This window comes from Alnus glutinosa, chromosome 10 (genome assembly GCF_958979055.1).
Source record: "Alnus glutinosa chromosome 10, dhAlnGlut1.1, whole genome shotgun sequence".
Classification (NCBI taxonomy): Eukaryota; Viridiplantae; Streptophyta; class Magnoliopsida; order Fagales; family Betulaceae; genus Alnus; species Alnus glutinosa.
This window is the reverse complement of record NC_084895.1, coordinates 3,523,832-3,541,886: the sequence shown is the minus strand read 5'-3', so window position 1 is coordinate 3,541,886 and position 18,055 is coordinate 3,523,832. Positions and strand designations below refer to the sequence as shown.

Below are 18,055 nucleotides of genomic sequence, written 5' to 3'. Positions count from 1 at the left end.
AATACTCAGTGGAGTATCCTCCAACCAAATACAATCTATCTTTTTATGAGCAGCCTCCTTAGCCAATACATGAACTACAGAATTAAGATCTCTAGACACATGAGTGAAGCTCGCAGCTCTAAACCATTTCAATTCTTGTTGGATGCTCTCTATTAAGTGTCATGTCTTTGATAAGTAGAAAGAAACCATATTGATATATGCAACTATTTGGGCAGCGTCTCCTTCAAGGAGGACTTCAAAAAATTCAGCTTCTTTACTAAACTTTATTGCACACATAGCTGCCAACACCTCAGCCGTCTTTCAATCGACCTGCATTGTCCGAGTAACACTTCTAGCTCGAACAACGTGCCAAATCTAACTAACTATTAATTATCATTTTTTAAGAGTTAGTTGAGAGTATGACCTTAGTATTGTAGAATAATTGTAAGATAAAAATGTGGTATATTACATTTTTTTTTATAATGACTAATTTAACAGTTGGTTAGAACTGTCACGTTAAGACTGTAAAATAATTATTAGATAAAAATATAATTTATATCAGTTTTTTTTTTTTTTTTTAGAGAGAGAATTTATGCCACTAGGATATATATTGGTTTGCGCCTAAAAATAGACACTCAGCATATCCCACTTTTTGGGCCATCCACGCTCCAGCACCCATTAATTATGCCACTTCAAAAAGCTCCCACCCACAATTTTAACTAAATTTTAAATACCAAATCAAAATCTTTATTGATAGGATCTATCATTACTAACGTTGTCTCAAAAACCAAAAAATAAAATAAAATCGAGACCGTCCATTTTGTTGAATACGTAAATTCTAAATGCACTTTCCTGTCATCCTAGCCTGCCCCATAATCCCAACACACAAAAAGTGCATGCGGCGGCCCCCAGAGAAACAAAAGAAAAACCCAAAAAACAAACTGAGGTTTCAAACCCAATATCAAATCGGAACCATCCATTTCGCTGAACACCCGAATCCAAGGTCCACCCTTGCCTGTCATTGTGTCTAATTCCCGTTTTGCGCCACATTAGCACTGCCTCATAATTTCCAAAACACAAATAACCAAAAACTTTTGGACCGTTCACTCTCATCTCTCTCTCTTTCTCTCTTATTGACGAATATTTTAATTTATATTTTTTTTATTATTGTGTCTGTTACACTAAAAACCCTAATTTTCGCTCCCTTCGCTTTCTCTCTCTCTCTCTCTCTCTCTGCATCTGTTCCCTAAATTCCTAACCCTAGCTTTCTCTCTTCTCTCTCTAATGGACACGGCACGGGAGGGGAAGCCCTACGACGCCGTATCGGGGGAAGGACTAGGCGCCGGAGGCAAGTTCCGGAAGCGGCCGTTCCGGCGGGCCGCTAATACCACGCCGTACAACCGCCCGCCGACGGCTCTCAGAAACCCTAGCATCGTCAACCACAACAACAACGGCAATGGCTGGCTCTCGCGACTCGTCGATCCCGCTCAGCGGCTCATCGCCTCCAGCGCCCACCGTCTCTTCTCTTCCGTCTTCCGCAAGCGCCTCCCTCCGCCGGCGCCGCAGAAGCCTCCGGAGTCACCTTCCACTTCGGGTTGGTCTTCTTGGTTTTCCTTTTCTTTGTTTTCGAGAGCGATTTCACGTTGTTGGTTGTGGAAATGGTTAGGGTTTAATGTTCGTTTTTTGTTCTTAGTTGAGATTTAGGCTTCGTCTTGGGGATAATTTAGGGCCTTTTTAATTAATTATACTTGAATTGATAAGTAGGTTCGAAATTTTTGTATGTTCTTGAATTTAGGTTCGTTTTTTTTATGTTGTTAAAATTGTTGATTTGTATCTTCCTGTATGGAAAGTAATAAATTTGCTTTAATATGTGCGGTATTGTAGTAGAAGAAAGTCAAGAAATCTTCGTATGTTTTGGAAATGATTTGATCTTTCAATTGGCTAGAATTATCTCGTAGTGGAATTTTTTGTTGTATATTTGCCAAATATGGCTCCCGACTGTTGGCATATTGTCTTTGAGGCTTGCTCAAATTTGCATTTTTTGGCTTACTGATGAGTGCAATAGGGTCTGTATTTTTTCGTACTGTGTATTGGTGGAATTTTCTCATGGTAATATCTTAAGAATGCTTAAGATTAAGCTAATTGTTTGTTATAGGAAAGCTCTCCCACTAGATGAACATATCTGTGAAATCTGCATTGGGACACTAAGCTTAAAAGGATTCTATTGTTTTTTTTTTTTTTTTATAAGTAAGAAGCCAATCTCATTAAAAGCTTGAGGCGCCCACTGGGAGTATACAAAAGGAAATGCCTAACTAGAGAAACGAGTAAGGAAATCAAGAGAGCTTTATAGAATAAATTTTATTGTTGCATTTGCTTTATAGAATAAATTCCAAGGAGATAGTCATTCCAATTTGAAGTTAGGATCGTTGTGTTTTATTTTCATGAATCCTGTAACTTGAATTTGATTTCTGTCATTTTCATTATGATTTTTTTTCTTGTCAATGGGTCGCTATTACCGTTTTTCTTCTGTAGGTTGCAATAGTTTTCTATTAGATTAATTTTGCAGCTACTTTATGAGTTGCTTTACTTTTGGTGGCATGAGATGTGGATTAGTTTGCAATTTGCATAATCATATTCTCATATCTTACAAATGTAATGTTTGACCAGAAGCAAACCGGGAAGTGAGGGATAAAGAACAGGAAGCGAGGGATAAGCACCAAGAAGCGATTGTCATAGTAAGTCAAAATGCTCTTATATATCACTCCCATGTTTCAAGGTTTCTGGTGTTGTCCTGTTAGACAGCATACTTAAATTTTGTTAATTTTATCCTTACACATAAAATTGTGGCGTATGTTAATTTTGTCAATAGGCTACTTGAGCAAAAGATTTTAATTGATTTGGTTGGCAAAAGTTTCTTGGCATTGTACCAAAGAATTGGGATCAAATCCTGCCTTCAGAAGTATTTGGTTCTATAAGTGGTTGAATATAGGTTGCTCCCACTGTGTAGCACATACGTAAAACAGGCATCAAAGGGGTGTCCTTTCCCCCGAAAAAAGAAGGGTTAGGGGGGAAGAGCTGCATGGCCCATTTTCTGTGAAATCATTTTAGAAGTACAAGCATTTCAGTAAAATTTTGATCAGTGGTGATTTTTAGACACTAGGGCATCCTTGATTTGGAGCAGAAAGTAACTTGCTAATGCAATGTAATTTTAAACTATGAGCACATTGTTGGAATGTTCAAAGGGTTGTTTGAATATTCTACAATTTATAACTGGTGAACTTAACCTGCTTCTTAGATGGGTATCTGATATTTATAAAAGAAAGGTGATCTGTTTATTCATTTGACTGGTCAGCTACTGTATTTAATGATCCACCACGTGCATATTATATTTACACAACATGTCTGCAAAATATACCTTCAAGTCAGAAGGAATCTAGTTACTCTCCTGTGCATCATTTGCCTAAAAAGTTTAAATTGAGTTTTAGCTTTGAACTTATGTTTGCAGTGTGGGGACCGTTTATGTTTTGGTATCACTAGTGGCACAAAATGGTGACGTGAAACTAGAAAATTAACCCATAATTTAATCATTGCTCTGACGAATAACCAGTAGCCATAAGATGTAATGAAATTTTAGAGGGGCTAAAAAGGGATGGACTTGGTGAACGGAAAGAAAATATGCAGGAAGAAATGTGCATAATTTCTTTTTTTGGTTCAGGAAAATTACACAATTCTGTGATGGAGCAACTGACTTGGATGTAGAAGAGGCTTGGTCTGGAAGAAGAAACCTGAGCTTATTAGACAGCTGAGTTTCTTTGGGCCTATTTTTGGTAGAGATCCTATGGTTTTGTAGACAGGATTATTAGAAGCTGTTCTATTGCTGGAAAATAAGAACCGTTTGTTGTCAATTGTCATAGGTGATGTAGTTGGTTCTACTTCTTTCTATGTATGGTACTTTTTTCCTTTTCCATGGGAGGGAAAAAAAAATAGGAACATAACTTTTGAATCGCTGCATGTGTAAGGGTACCTCAGTAGCCTTGTGGTACCATAATAGTAGAATTTAATTGCATTCTAAACTCTTGGGCCGCTCATTCGTCTCTTGGTGAATTTTTTTTATGACGGCTCTCATTGTTGACATGTTTCTGTACATCTGTTATCCATTTAAGTGGAACAATCGGAGATAACTAGACATCTCGAATCTGTTCAGTTGTGTGGTCGTATTTTGCTTCCGAGTAAATACTTGCCAATTTTTTTTTTTTTTTTTGCTTCCGAGTAATTATATGCTGTGTATCATGTTGATTTGTCTGTGCTGTTTGCAAATTTGCCTGCAAAGGATTCGTCTGGACTGCAACCAGGGGCCATTGATCGGGGTGACAATTCACGTAGTTGTTCTGACAAAGGTGGTGTGACTGAGCTTGAGCAACTTTTAAAGCAGAAGACCTTTACAAGGTAGTCTTTATAATATTTATATTTTATTGACCTTGTACTGAAAATTCTTCCTATTTTCAAAGTTTTGGTCCTTGGACCATGAATATTTTATTTCTCATTATTGTTTGTACTGATATGCAATTTTTATATGAAAATGAGATATTGATTAGTTCTTTGGTGCTTTGTCCAAGTCGGATGCTGTAGATGTGGAGTTTATTATCTCCTTTTGTTCTTTTTTCCTCTGAGAAACTTGAAGTTTGGTAGGCACGGGATGTCAGTGGAAGTTGTTTTTGCCAATTTGGGTTGCACCTGTCCCTGTGCTTCTGTGCCTACATTCAGTAGCAGCAATGGCTTCTGATTTTGCTGTTCCAACTTAACCATCTGTGTCATATTACCATTTGTGGCAGTTAATATTCCTTCATATCATGCACATTCCTCTTCTTCTTCTTTCTTCTGTTTTTTTATCATGACTTAATGCTAAATGCATTTTTATCAAAAAAAACTACTATGCAGATCTGAGATTGATCGCTTGACAGCCTTGTTGCATTCAAGAACTGTTGATATACATATTGGGGATGAAGAGAAAAAGTCTGAAGGAATTTCACCAGAAGCATCAGTGTATCATGACAGAAGGGAGGAATTTACAAAAGCTCCAGCTTCAGAAAATGGGATTGGAAGCCACCTCATTTCAACCCCTCTCATTAGTTCAAGAGTTAGTAAAACAGCTTGTGCTCTTTTTATGGTTTATGTAATTTAAAATTCTTTTTGGTGGTTGTCCATGATGCTCTATCTCATGAAAAATAAAGTATATACATATTGCATGCATTTCTTTTCACATGCAGTGACTAAAAATGTCTTCAGGTCCTTGATGAGGATGTTGCTTCACCTGCAGAGCTTGCAAAAGCTTACATGGACAGTAGGCCTTCAAAAGTATCCCCATTAATGCTTGGTATACGCAGTCAAGGATTTGTGGAAGATCCAATCGTGATTAGTAGTCGGCCTTTTCCGCCAAAATCACCCATTATGCCACTTGTGCCACGGTCCACTGGACATGCTGGGTATCCTGAAAATGGTTTTATGACACCGAGATCTCGAGGCAAATATGCAATCTATAGCATGGCTCGAACACCATATTCCAGACTTCAACCAGCCTCTACCCTCAAGGTTTAAATGCTAGGAAATATAACTCTCTTTAGAACATCGATGTAACTCCAGATTTAAGTTCTTATATTGTTTTTCCATTTTTCAGGGTGTTGGGCCCATTGTTGCTTATGATGGGCCTTCATCGTCATCTCAGGCTGCATGGGAGCAGAATAAACTTTCTGACTCTAAACAGGGGGTATAAGTCCCACAGATTATCAGATGCTATGCTCTATGTTTTGGTGTTCACCACCAAGATCATATCACTGAATATGTTTCTTTCCTTTGCAGGCTTTAAAACGTAGAAGTTCAGTCTTAGACAATGATTTGGGATCTGTTGGTCCTATACGTAGAATTCGTCATAAACCTAATCTTCTATCTTCAAGAGGGTTGAGTTTCCCAGTTTCTGGTAGTCCTCTTTCTATTCGTGGAACTGGATTTGGTCCTGGTGCTGCTCAACACCCTTCCTCTTCAGTGCAAAAGCCACTTTTACTGGTTGAATCTAAGGGAAACTTGACAAAGATGTCCACAGAAATTGGGGATAACAGCATGCCAACTACAAGTTTCCCCCCTGTTTCCTCCAAGTCCAGTGAGATGGCTTCGAAAATTTTGCAGCAACTTGAAAAGTTGGTTTCGCCAAAAGAGAAATCATCTGAGCTCAAGCTAGGTTCTTTGAGGGACAGCTCACCCACTAAGTTGTCGACATCTATGTTACATGGAAAGGCTCTTAGAAGCCTGGAGACTGTAGAATCACCAAAATTTCTGGAAAATGGACGAGATAATAATAACTTGGTTACATTATTTGACACTGTGTTACCTGATACTCTAGACACAACTTCTCAAAAACAAAACAAAGTAAAAGAAAATGGCCTGTTGAAGCTTGTTGCTCCTTGTGACAGATCACTTCCTGTAGTAAACATGGATTATAAAGCTCCAAACAAGGACACCTCGCCCAGTGTCAAAACTGCAGATTCTGCATTGATGAACTCTGTCACCCATCCTTTACAAACGAAACGGGCTTTCCAGATGAGTGCACATGAGGTATGTGTTTTTTCATGTCGCTTTTGGTCTGTCTTGATGCATGCCTCCTTCAACTTGCTCCTTCTGTCATCCTATCTGATATGACAAAGATGTTTTTTTTTCTTTCTTTTGTTTTCTTTTTTCCTTTCTCAAATTTCTGGTTATTGATGAGATCACACTTATGAAATTATGTACTTTTTTATATTGGCGAAACCAGTTCTATTCCCTCCAGAGGTTTCTGATACATCAAATATGTCCAATGCTATGGATCTCCTTGTAGGATTATTTGGATCTGGATGATGACCATCCTGATGGAGCTGCACCTACTCTATTGGTTGAAGAGAGAGACAAGGTTGATGTTTCTGTGGCAGAGAGGAAACCCAATTTTGCCGAAGCAGCAACACCAGAGAATCCTCCATCTCTATTGGGATTTCAGCTGCCTGCAATTTCTGAATTGAACCGAAAATCAGATTTGGTTACTTCTGACAGACCTGTGGTTGCTGAAAATAGCACTGGCTTTTCCTTTCCAAAGGCTACTTCTGCCAATATAGCTGCTGTCCAGCCTGCTACAGCAGTGAGACAGTCATCCTCAGCATCTGATAAATCTGCACCACCAAGGGAATTAAATGTTGCACCTCCCATTTTTAACTTTGGAGATAAAATTGCTTCACCAAAGGAACCAAATGCTGCTTCCACAGCTGCTACCTTTGTATCTATTTCGAGTGCTGATAAAGTTCCACAGTTTACATTTGTTTCCTCGTCTTCGGCTGGTGAATCTTCAGGCCTCCAATTTGGTGTTTGTTCTGACCCTAAACCGGAAAGCACAAGCAGGTGAGTCTATATTGTTTTAGGAGTAACCATGTTTATCCTCCTTTTTATGTTTTATGTGATGGGTGGTGGAGGGGGTCCTGTTTGAAATATATGATCAGAAGCTGTATTTGATATTGTGTTTGATTTCTTCTTCTTCTTATTTTGGGGTGGGGTAAAAGCCAGTCTTAAATTTGTTCCAATATTGTCTTGACTGGAGTCTTCAACTATTTTAGAACTCTTCTGTAATGGCTTGTGGCTGTGCGACTTTTAATTTCTTATTGATAAAGTGGTTATTTGCGTGCAAAGTTTAAAGTTACATTTATGTCTTATATCTGGTTTGTCAATAATGAAAACATTTTGAATGTTTTGGTACAGCCATTTTCAGCTTTTAAACTACGATCCCTGCCTACATAAATTTTACTTTTCTAACATTATCTGATCCTTTTACCTTTATACCCTCAAACCTGTGTTGCCTTTCACAAGCACACACTTCAAGAATGTGCATTGAATGTTTAATGATAAAAGAGTAATGCTGTAAACCTCATTTTTATCCCATAATTGTTTACTTCAGCAGTGTATGATGGATTTTTTTTTTTGAAGATTTCTGTAATTGAGTTATATTATCATTTGGTATTTATGGGATACAAAAGGCATTACTTCTGTTTGTGTTCTATGGTAATTTGATATGCATTAATAATGATGATTCACTTTGGCAGTGCTGCGACATAGTTTGTGGATTTATGAAGCCTTCTATGCACATTTATTTTCTTCAGTTTCACTTCCTAAGTTAAAGCCCAAAAGTTTTAAGACATTATGCTTGACTTCTTAGATTTAAATCTAGTTCCTTACATTTTATAATTGGTCTTAATGACTTGGAGATCTTTAATTCATATATATCTCTATGTGCAGCTTTTTCACTATTAGTGCGACTGATTCTGTACCAAAAGTACCTGAATTGGATGGAGCTGGAATCACTTCAAGGACACCAGAAACTGCACTTTCATCTGCTACATCATTACCTACACCTACTGCAAGTATTGGTGCCAATAATTCCATCTTCAGTAATGGGTATTTTGCTTCGATCCCTTCTTCAGTCTCTATCCCCATTCCACCTGTTTTTAATAGTGTTCACGGTCAAAATTCATCCAATAGCTCTACCCCTGCTGTTACTCCCACTGGCAGCAGTAGCAGCAGCACCACCACCACCACCACCACCACTGCCTTCACCGCCATTACTGGCAGTAGCAGCCTCTCTGTCTCCACTGGAGCAGCACCTTCATTTTTAGCAACACCTATTTTTAAATTTGGATCTACAGTTTCATCAACTTCAACTTCACCGGTAGCTGCTGCTTCTGGAATAGAATCAGAAGCAGTCAAGACTAGGCCAGATACAAGCTTTGGCAATCTCAGCAGCAATCCTTTTGTTGGCACATCTGCTGCAAATCCAAGTACAGGAAGTAGCAATTTTGGATTTAGTGCTGCAGTCACTTCAACTGCTAATGATCAGTCTGAGGGTTCTCTTTTTGGTGCTGGCAGTGGATCTGTGCTTAATGCACAGGCATCCACTGCTGTCTCTGGGGTCTCAACTTTAAGCAACAGCATGCCCATGCAATTCAGTTCGACTTCATCGTCCCCATCTTTTGGATTGGCTGGGAATACAGCTCTCTCTTCTGGCAGTTCTCTGTTTGCTGCCTCAACTTCTTCTGCGAAACTTTTCAATTCAGGTGCTGCTTTTGGACTTAGCTCTTCTGCTTCCTCTTCTGAGGCCAGCACCAGTAGTGCTATAGGTGGTACTACTTCAAGCTTGTTTGATTCCAGTTGGCAGTCTACAAAGTCGAACCCAATATTTGGTTCGGCTTTTAATTCTACCTCTTCCTCAGCTGGGTTGTCCTCAGCATCTACAGCATCTGTTCCTGCTACTACATCACCATCAACTGGGTTTTTCTTCACAGCATCTACAGCTGCTGCTAATGCTACATCTCCGCCATCTGTGTTTACATTTGGAGCGCCTGCACCTTCTGTTGCCGCTACTAGCAGTTCACCTGGTATATTTGGATCATCTATTGGGGCGTCATCTGGTCCCGCTTACTCGTTCACTTCAAGTATGGCTGCTCCCTCGTCGCAGCCTGTCTTTGGTAACCTTAGTCCGGGCTTCGCATTTAATTCAGCTGCTTCAGGAAATAATGATCAAATGAATATGGAGGACAGCATGGCAGAGGATACTGTTCAAGCATCCATGCCTGCAGTTCCAGCATTTAATCCACATCCTGTCGCACCTCCTCAATCTAGCTTTGTGTTTGGTTCAACACCTACACCTACATCAACAGCAAGTCCCTTTAATTTTGGGGCCCCCCAACAGAATTTGGGCACAGTACAGAACCCATTTCAGGCTTCAAACAGTTTAGGAGGGAGCTTCTCAGTGGGTGCTGGTGGCGGGGACAAGTCTGGTCGAAAGATTGTCAAAGTTAGTCGCAAGCTACGGAAGAAGTAAATTTATCAATCATTACAGACAATTGGTACACCCTTGTCAAGTTCTACAGATGCTATTGATGGACAAATAATGATAATGGTAAGAGGTCAACAGCAAGAGACGGCTGTTTCTGTTGGTCACACGCCTGCATTTGATCGGTGCGGACAAAGGTAAATGACAAGTTTACATGGTTTCTTGCTCCTCTACAAGTTTTCTTGTCTTAAAGGTTGCAGTGCAGTCGTAAGTTTTCACAATTTTGTATTAGTTTAGCAAATCTGAGGACATTTGTGCTTGTACTAGTTAGTAGTCGTGGTTCTTAGGATTTGAGGTTGGGCAACTGTGCCGTTGATGGACGATGGTGTTATGTGTACTCTTATTTGTAACATAAATAGAAAAGGGCATGAATCTGTTTAAGATAGCAGATCGCTCACTCTGATTTTTGTTTTGGCAGGATGCCTTTATGGGGGCCATATTTTCTTGTTTGAGTTTTAATGTCCGTCCTATCACTTGTCTGTGGTCGTTCATGGGCGGAATCTTTGACATATAATTAGTGGTAGAAGGAAGAATTTTACAGTCAATGTAAGGATTGTTGCTATGACCATGAAATGGTGTTAATTAAGGATGATGATTCATCTTCCCCGAACAGCTATAGCTTAGGATTCGGGATTCATCTGCACAAGGCAGGTGAATCTTGTAACAGAAATCCGTGCAGCCTAATAACAGGGAATTTCAATTCGTTAATTAATACTTGTTCAATATCAGAAACACCATCTTCACCCAATTTCATGAGGCGTAGGAATCGTTGGAATTTTAACGATTAGTCCCCCCAGGAAAAGGTCTAGTAGCACTTGTAACCTCAACACCTCAAGGGAGGTGGTGTTGAGATGAAACATTCATATATCGTGTTGTGTGTGCGTCACTTACCAATGAAAAAGGGGAAAAATGTCATATGGGCTTGAAATCCAAAACGTGTACTATTAAGGATCTCTTCGAAGCAAAATTATAGGGTAATTTTTGACCCTTGGATAAAGGAGCCACCAATTATAAATATATATATATATTGCACATCCATCCTCTCCCGTTATACACACAGGTCTTCGTGATCATCAATTTTCTTTCAATATATAATAAATTTTGCACATTCTTCTTCCTCAATTTTTATTTTATTTTATTTTATTGAATTATACGGCCTACAGATATTAGGGGTGTAAACCTGGAGCCCGTTTCCGTTTATTGGGTAATAATCCGAAATTGGCTCCGGGGTCATCGGCTCCGAAACCGGGTACCCCGGTTATCCGGGCCGGATAGTTTTTTTTTTTTTTTTTTTAAAAAAAAAAAAAAAAAAAAAAAAACCTTTTTGTGCCTATTTCAAGTATTGAACATATGGACTTCATTTAAATTTTTTTGGGCTTTATTTAAACGATTTTAGCCCATTTTTAAGGTATTGGGCCTAATTCAATCAAAAAATTAAATTAAGGATGTAAAAATCTTAAATTTCAAAGGAAATTTTTTTGTTTTGTTTTTTTGTTTGTTGTTGGATGAATCAAATTCTTTATAAAGTTCAAACACAAAAGAATATACACTCCAAAAAACTAGATCACGCCACTTAAACAGCAGCAGCAACTAATCACTCAACTATTCACAAATAGCAACAAACTAAAACAACAAAACAATCAAATTGTAAAAACAGAGCAACAAACTCAACCAGAAAGTCCTTATACACTAGGAAACCCCAAAAAACGAAACTAACACCACTGCAATCCACATAACCATCAACCCTTGATCAATTTCTGTAAATTCCAATACTGAACAAGTCAAACCTCCATAAACCTGAAATTTAATGATTAAGAACAAGTCTACTAAAATTCAACCACCATTTTTAAACAAACCAACAACCAAAAGTTCATAAACATATTAAAAAAGTTCATAAACATATTAAACATATCTAAGCATGGTCCGGTTTCTGACTTTCTGCAGCTCTGCTCACAATCATCTATAACTACAATAAAAAAAAATAAAAAATAAAAAAAAAGAAGAGAAAAAAAAAAAGAGTTAAATGCATAAATAACAAAAATGAATTAATAATAATGAAGAGTAAAATGATTTTGGTGAGGACTAACAGAAGCTCTGCTCTCATCATTTTGGTTTTCTTCTACAATATTCTTTTCTTGTGGGGACTAACAGAAGCTGCTTTGTGCCTCAAAAAAATTCTATTGAAGAAAAATTGATTTGATTCAAATTTGTGTAACATGTTTGAGTGCTCCCTTTTCTCAGTTTACGACATTACCCATATAAGAACATCTAGCAAGTTGGGAGTTAATTGATTTAAAAACTTATATGTAGAACTATTGTACATAAAACTCAGGGCAGAACCAAAGATGGTTGATTAAAGTTTTTCGTGAATATTAAATCTTGTTTATTTATGCTTCTTTGTATGTGATGCTAGAAAGAAATATCTGTTTTATATACTCAAGCACCGCTGCACCATATCAAAACAAAAAGTATTCGAAGTATGTGATTTAAAGAGATCTAAAAACAAACATAACAGAAAGTATTCAAATTATCAAAACATATTTAAAAATGAACCAGATTTAAAGAATGAAAATTAGCCAGATCTAAAAAAATGAACCAGATCTTACCTAACCGTCTGTTTCTTTTGCTCTTTATGCTTCAAAAATCACCAGATCTGTAGAGAAACAGAGAAAGACGAAGTCAGTAAGGGTGAGAAAGAATAGAAAGATCAAAGACGAAGGCCGATTAAAAAATCACCAGGTCTGTCGTGGGTGACAGTGGAGAGCCGAGAGCGTTTCAGACTTTGTAAAGAAGAAGAAGTAGGCGGCAATAAGAGAAAAGAAAAGCGAAAAATGGAAATAGGAAAGGGTTAAGGGGCGTGTTTCAGGTGTAGCATTAGGGTAAAGGGTAGGGGTAATTTTTAATTTTTTTTTAATATATTATACACTTGGAGCCGGTTACTCGGTTATAACCGGATGTCTAGAAAACTAATACCCGGCTCCGGCTTCAGCTTCGGGTACCCGGTTACTCGGTTATAACAAGAGGTGGTCCGACCACCCAAAACAAGTAGGTGGTTCCGAACCACCCACAAAGCATCATTTTGGAGTTGGTCCAACCACCACAAGCATATTTTGGAGGAAGTCAACCCTCCTCAATGTGAGGAGTGATTGGACTGCTCCCAAAACATGCTTTTAGGGGTGTTCCAACAACTCACAACATATTTTGGAGGTGGTCTGATGAGTGCCAAAAAGTGTATATTTGGACCCCTTAATTTACATTAGTTAAACCTTTAGCTTTGTTATTTTCTAATGCTTTGGTTAGTTTTAGTGTTTTTATATTTTGTAGGACAATAAGAGAGAAATGATATAATTCAAGCAAAATACAAGGAAATTCGGATGCAGCAGACTATTAGATTTAGACTTATCATAACAGGACCAAACGATATCCGTTTTGAGAGTTTCTTAGGTCTAAATTGAAGTTCAAGATGTCAGCTTTCCAACGCAACAAGTTTCAGTCAGTTTGGAGATGCGTGGAAAAAGATATGGCTGTTTTAATTTTAGTCGTTGGATCATCCCGAAAATCCGGAAGTTTGTCCATCTCTCTTATTTTATTTTATTTTGTTCTATTCCTTGTCTCCCCAAGCTGCACGTGAAGAACAAATCTGGACAGCACATATCTCCATAATGGGCAGCAACTCTACACTTATTGACAACAAAGATTGAAGAAAATTCAACAAAGTGGAAAAGTCCAAAACTAATATTTCAACAAAGTGGAAAAATCCTTGAGTTATGCATGTTACTTTCATCATAACTTTTGACTCGAAAATCGGATTGCGTTGATTTTGGTGGCGTTGGAAAGATCATGAAAAATTCAACAAATAAGTCTGAAATAGGTTTTTTCTATTTCGGACTTTTACTATGCCCAAATTGCCCCGCAATAAAAGTGTGCAAATCTGTGCGAATTTGGAGTTTGTCTTTTCCTGCTTTGATTGGATTTTCTATAAGTAGAGAGAAAGGGAGAGAAGGAAGGGTGTGTGGAATGGGGCACAGCCCTCACGCACCAAGTCTCTCTTCTAGTTGTTCTTTCATTTTTTATTTGTAAGTGTTTAATTTTTATACTTTTAATTTAATGTTTTAAGTAGTAGTTATTTTTATCCATGAGTAGCTAATATTTTCAACTAAGGTTGATGATGAAACCTCACATTTGAAGAGCAATTATATTTTTATGTGAGTGTATACCATCCGATTTAATTAGATTTAATATTTCCAAAATTCTACTTCTTTTCAATTGTTGAGATGAATACTTGGGTATCTCTTGTGATTTCCGGATACAAGTGATGATTTGAGAATAGTCTCATTTAATTGATTGCTTGGATTTTTCGTTTATCAAAATATTGGATATTCATTGTGTTTCGTTCTACGGATACATTTGATGATTTGGTTAAAAACCGGATATCTTTTGTGATTTGTGCAAAAGAACGGATTCATTGAATGATTTAATTAATTTTTGAAGCATAGTAGAACATTCATAAGATTTTTACGGTGAGAACTTCGGATGTGTATTAACGAACATGAGAATGTGTTGCTGTGATTTGGTGGGTGTGGATTCTAAAACCTTAGTACATTTCTCTTTTCTTTTCCCTTTATTTTATTTTATTTTTCTATTATTCACCAAATTCGGAACTAGGTTAAAATAGAATTAGTTTAAATAGAAATTAATTTTCACAACACAATTCCCTGTGGGATCGACCTCGCACTTGCATAACACTATATTGCAAAACGATTCGTGCGCTTGCGAGTATTAAAATTTGCACATCAAGTTTTTGGCGCCGTTGCCGGGGAATTGTTTTGTTTGTGGAAATTGATTTTTGTTTGAATTGATTTTATTTTTCTACTAGTTTAGATAGACTTTTGTTTTGTTTTTCTTCTTCCAATTTTTGTTTCTTTTTATTTTTATTTGTTTTTGCTTTATTGCCTAACAAAAAAAAAAAAAAAAAAGAGCAAGGTTTTCTGTTTTATTGTTATTTCAGGTTGTGCGGAATTTTGCGAAGTCAATCGATCGAGCCAATACTGGAGGTGTTACCTGGAAAAGTTCAGTAGCAGAAATTCTTGCCAAAAAAAAAATTATTTTTTTGGTCCAAATTTTTTTTTTTTGTTGACATGTGTTTTGGTGTTTAAGTTTGGGGGACGCATTGACCTTTCACACCTCGATGTTTCCGTATTTCTGGTAATGTATTTCTACACTACACATTGCGGACAATGTGTAATTCAAGTTTGGGGGTATGGAAAAGCACTCTGTCCATTTGTTTGTTTGTTTATTCCATTTGTTTGTTTGTTTATTTTTTCTGTTTGTTTAGTTATTTTTAGTTGTCAAAAAAAAAAAAAAAAAAAAATTATGTTGTCAAGTTTGAGTTAAGCCATAGCTGTGGTTTGCATTTCATCGGCTTGCTTAAAGTTTTGAACACATCATGTCTTTGGGAATCTGAATCTTTTGACTTATTTTTGGGCTAGTGAGACTTCACTTGTTTGAGTTGAATTATCACGAGCACATTAGCATGTAATCTGTGGGGTATGAATTTGTGCTTAATTGTGTATTTTGAGAATTGTTGGATGACTTATTGATAAATAACCTTGGCTTGCAAGATATTTATATATATATATTAAAAAAAAAAAAAGGAAGATCATTTTGAGTTTTTCACTGAGTAACCGGACCTCTTGCCTCACTAAGCATTGAGTGTTCGCGTCAAAAGGTGAGAATTTCAATTTGGTTAATTGTATGGCTAGTTTGGCTTCGTAGCCTTTTTGACTTGAGTAATTAAGCCCTTAGGGATGTTTCTACATCTAGTGCCCTAAGACCATCTGGTTTGGGAGCCACTGGCCCAACACTCGTTACATGGGTCAACTAGAAAGCTTAAGGGAGCCGAGCATTGCACAGCCAACATATTAAAAAAAAAACAAAAAAAAAAAACAAAAAAATATATATATAAATAAAATAAAATAATTTGCATATCTTGCCTTGGTTGTTTCATTTGATAGGGATTCCAATGATTTTTGAAGTACTTATCTTGAGATTAAAATGAAACCTCATAATTGCATGTTGATTTCACTCTACACTTTTGAGGAAATGTGATGTCTTAACTGTCCATTTATGAGTGATTTGATGATTGGATCTCCTGTTGATGTTTATGATGGGGTTTGTCTTTTTAAGCATGCCAATGACGTATGAACCATGGTCTGGGTAAAACTCTTTCTCGTTGACAGCATAGTGTTTGAATGTTTGTGGGTATCATTTCTGGCAAACCCTCACGAGACTTCACTCGTCCACTTTTGCATTTGCTAAATGCAATCGTCTCTCCCACGAAAGCGGATTTATGTTTCTTGCTTTGATTTTATTTTTCATTTTGTTTTGCTAAGGGACTAGCAAAATGTAAGTTTGGGGGTATTTGATGAGTGCCAAAAAGTGTATATTTGGACCCCTTAATTTACATTAGTTAAACCTTTAGCTTTGTTATTTTATAATGCTTTGGTTAGTTTTAGTGTTTTTATATTTTGTAGGACAATAAGAGAGAAATGATATAATTCAAGCAAAATACAAGGAAATTCGGATGCAGCAGACTACTAGATTTAGACTTATCATAATAGGACCAAAAGATATCCGTTTTGAGAGTTTCTTAGGTCTAAATTGAAGTTCAAGATGTCAGCTTTCCAACGCAACAAGTTTCAGTCAGTTTGGAGATGCGTGGAAAAAGATATGGCTGTTTTAATTTTAGTCGTTGGATCATCCCGAAAATCCGGAAGTTTGTCCATCTCTCTTATTTTATTTTATTTTGTTCTATTCCTTGTCTCCCCAAGCTGCACGTGAAGAACAAAGCTGGACAGCACATATCTCCATAATGGGCAGCAACTCTACACTTATTGACAACAAAGATTGAAGAAAATTCAACAAAGTGGAAAAGTCCAAAACCAATATTTCAACAAAGTGGAAAAATCCTTGAGTTATGCATGTTACTTTCATCATAACTTTTGACTCGAAAATCGGATTGCGTTGATTTTGGTGGCGTTGGAAAGCTCATGAAAAATTCAACAAATAAGTCTGAAATAGGTTTTTTCTATTTTGGACTTTTTTGTTGAATTTTTCATGAGCTTTACAACGCCACCAAAATCAACGCAATCCGATTTTCGAGTCAAAAGTTATGATGAAAGTAACATGCATAACTCAAGGATTTTTCCACTTTGTTGAAATATTGGTTTTGGACTTTTCCACTTTGTTGAATTTTCTTCAATCTTTGTTGTCAATAAGTGTAGAGTTGCTGCCCATTATGGAGATATGTGCTGTCCAGCTTTGTTCTTCACGTGCAGCTTGGGGAGACAAGGAATAGAACAAAATAAAATAAAATAAGAGAGATGGACAAACTTTCGGATTTTCGGGATGATCCAACGACTAAAATTAAAACAGCCATATCTTTTTCCACGCATCTCCAAACTGGCTAAAACTTGTTGCGTTGGAAAGCTGACATCTTGAACTTCAATTTAGACCTAAGAAACTCTCAAAACGGATATCGTTTGGTCCTGTTATGATAAGTTTAAATCTAGTAGTCTGCTGCATCCGAATTTCCTTGTATTTTGCTTGAATTATATCATTTCTCTCTTATTGTCCTACAAAATATAAAAACACTAAAACTAACCAAAGCATTAGAAAATAACAAAGCTAAAGATTTAACTAATGTAAATTAAGGGGTCCAAATATACACTTTTTGGCACTCATCAAATACCCCCAAACTTACATTTTGCTAGTCCCTTAGCAAAACAAAATGAAAAATAAAATCAAAGCAAGAAACATAAATCCGCTTTCGTGGGAGAGACGATTGCATTTAGCAAATGCAACAAGCCTTTTAAACCCCTAGGACTCCCTAGTGGACGAGTGAAGTCTCGTGAGGGTTTGCCAGAAATGATACCCACAAACATTCAAACACTATGCTGTCAACGAGAAAGAGTTTTACCCAGACCATGGTTCATACGTCATTGGCATGCTTAAAAAGACAAACCCCATCATAAACATCAACAGGAGATCCAATCATCAAATCACTCATAAATGGACAGTTAAGACATCACATTTCCTCAAAAGTGTAGAGTGAAATCAACATGCAATTATGAGGTTTCATTTTAATCTCAAGATAAGTACTTCAAAAATCATTGGAAT

General features: G+C 37.1%; 1 protein-coding gene and 1 long non-coding RNA gene across 4 annotated transcripts; one reads left to right on the top strand and one right to left on the bottom strand.

Annotated features, from left to right (window-relative positions):
* Positions 1–1,159: 1,159 nt before the first annotated feature.
* LOC133878815 (nuclear pore complex protein NUP1-like) lies at positions 1,160–10,329 on the top strand. Of its 3 annotated transcripts, none has more exons than XM_062317358.1 (9): positions 1,160–1,573; positions 2,650–2,714; positions 4,310–4,425; positions 4,918–5,116; positions 5,266–5,568; positions 5,654–5,743; positions 5,836–6,585; positions 6,845–7,395; positions 8,284–10,329. In XM_062317358.1, the coding sequence occupies exons 1-9, from the start codon at positions 1,264–1,266 to the stop codon at positions 9,863–9,865; spliced, it is 3,966 nt and encodes a 1,321-aa protein (XP_062173342.1). In that variant the 5' UTR covers positions 1,160–1,263; the 3' UTR covers positions 9,866–10,329. The 3 variants fall into 3 exon arrangements, with proteins under 3 accessions (XP_062173342.1, XP_062173341.1, XP_062173343.1); XM_062317357.1 differs by having other exon boundaries at positions 2,647–2,714; XM_062317359.1 differs by lacking the exons at positions 1,160–1,573; positions 2,650–2,714; positions 4,310–4,425 and having other exon boundaries at positions 4,983–5,116; positions 5,297–5,568.
* Positions 10,330–11,797: 1,468 nt separating this feature from the next.
* On the bottom strand, positions 11,798–12,735 carry LOC133879629 (uncharacterized). Its single transcript, XR_009902129.1, has 3 exons — positions 12,614–12,735; positions 12,484–12,530; positions 11,798–11,843 (listed from the first exon to the last, which is right to left on the bottom strand). It is a non-coding gene; the product is annotated as an uncharacterized LOC133879629 (long non-coding RNA).
* Positions 12,736–18,055: the final 5,320 nt, after the last annotated feature.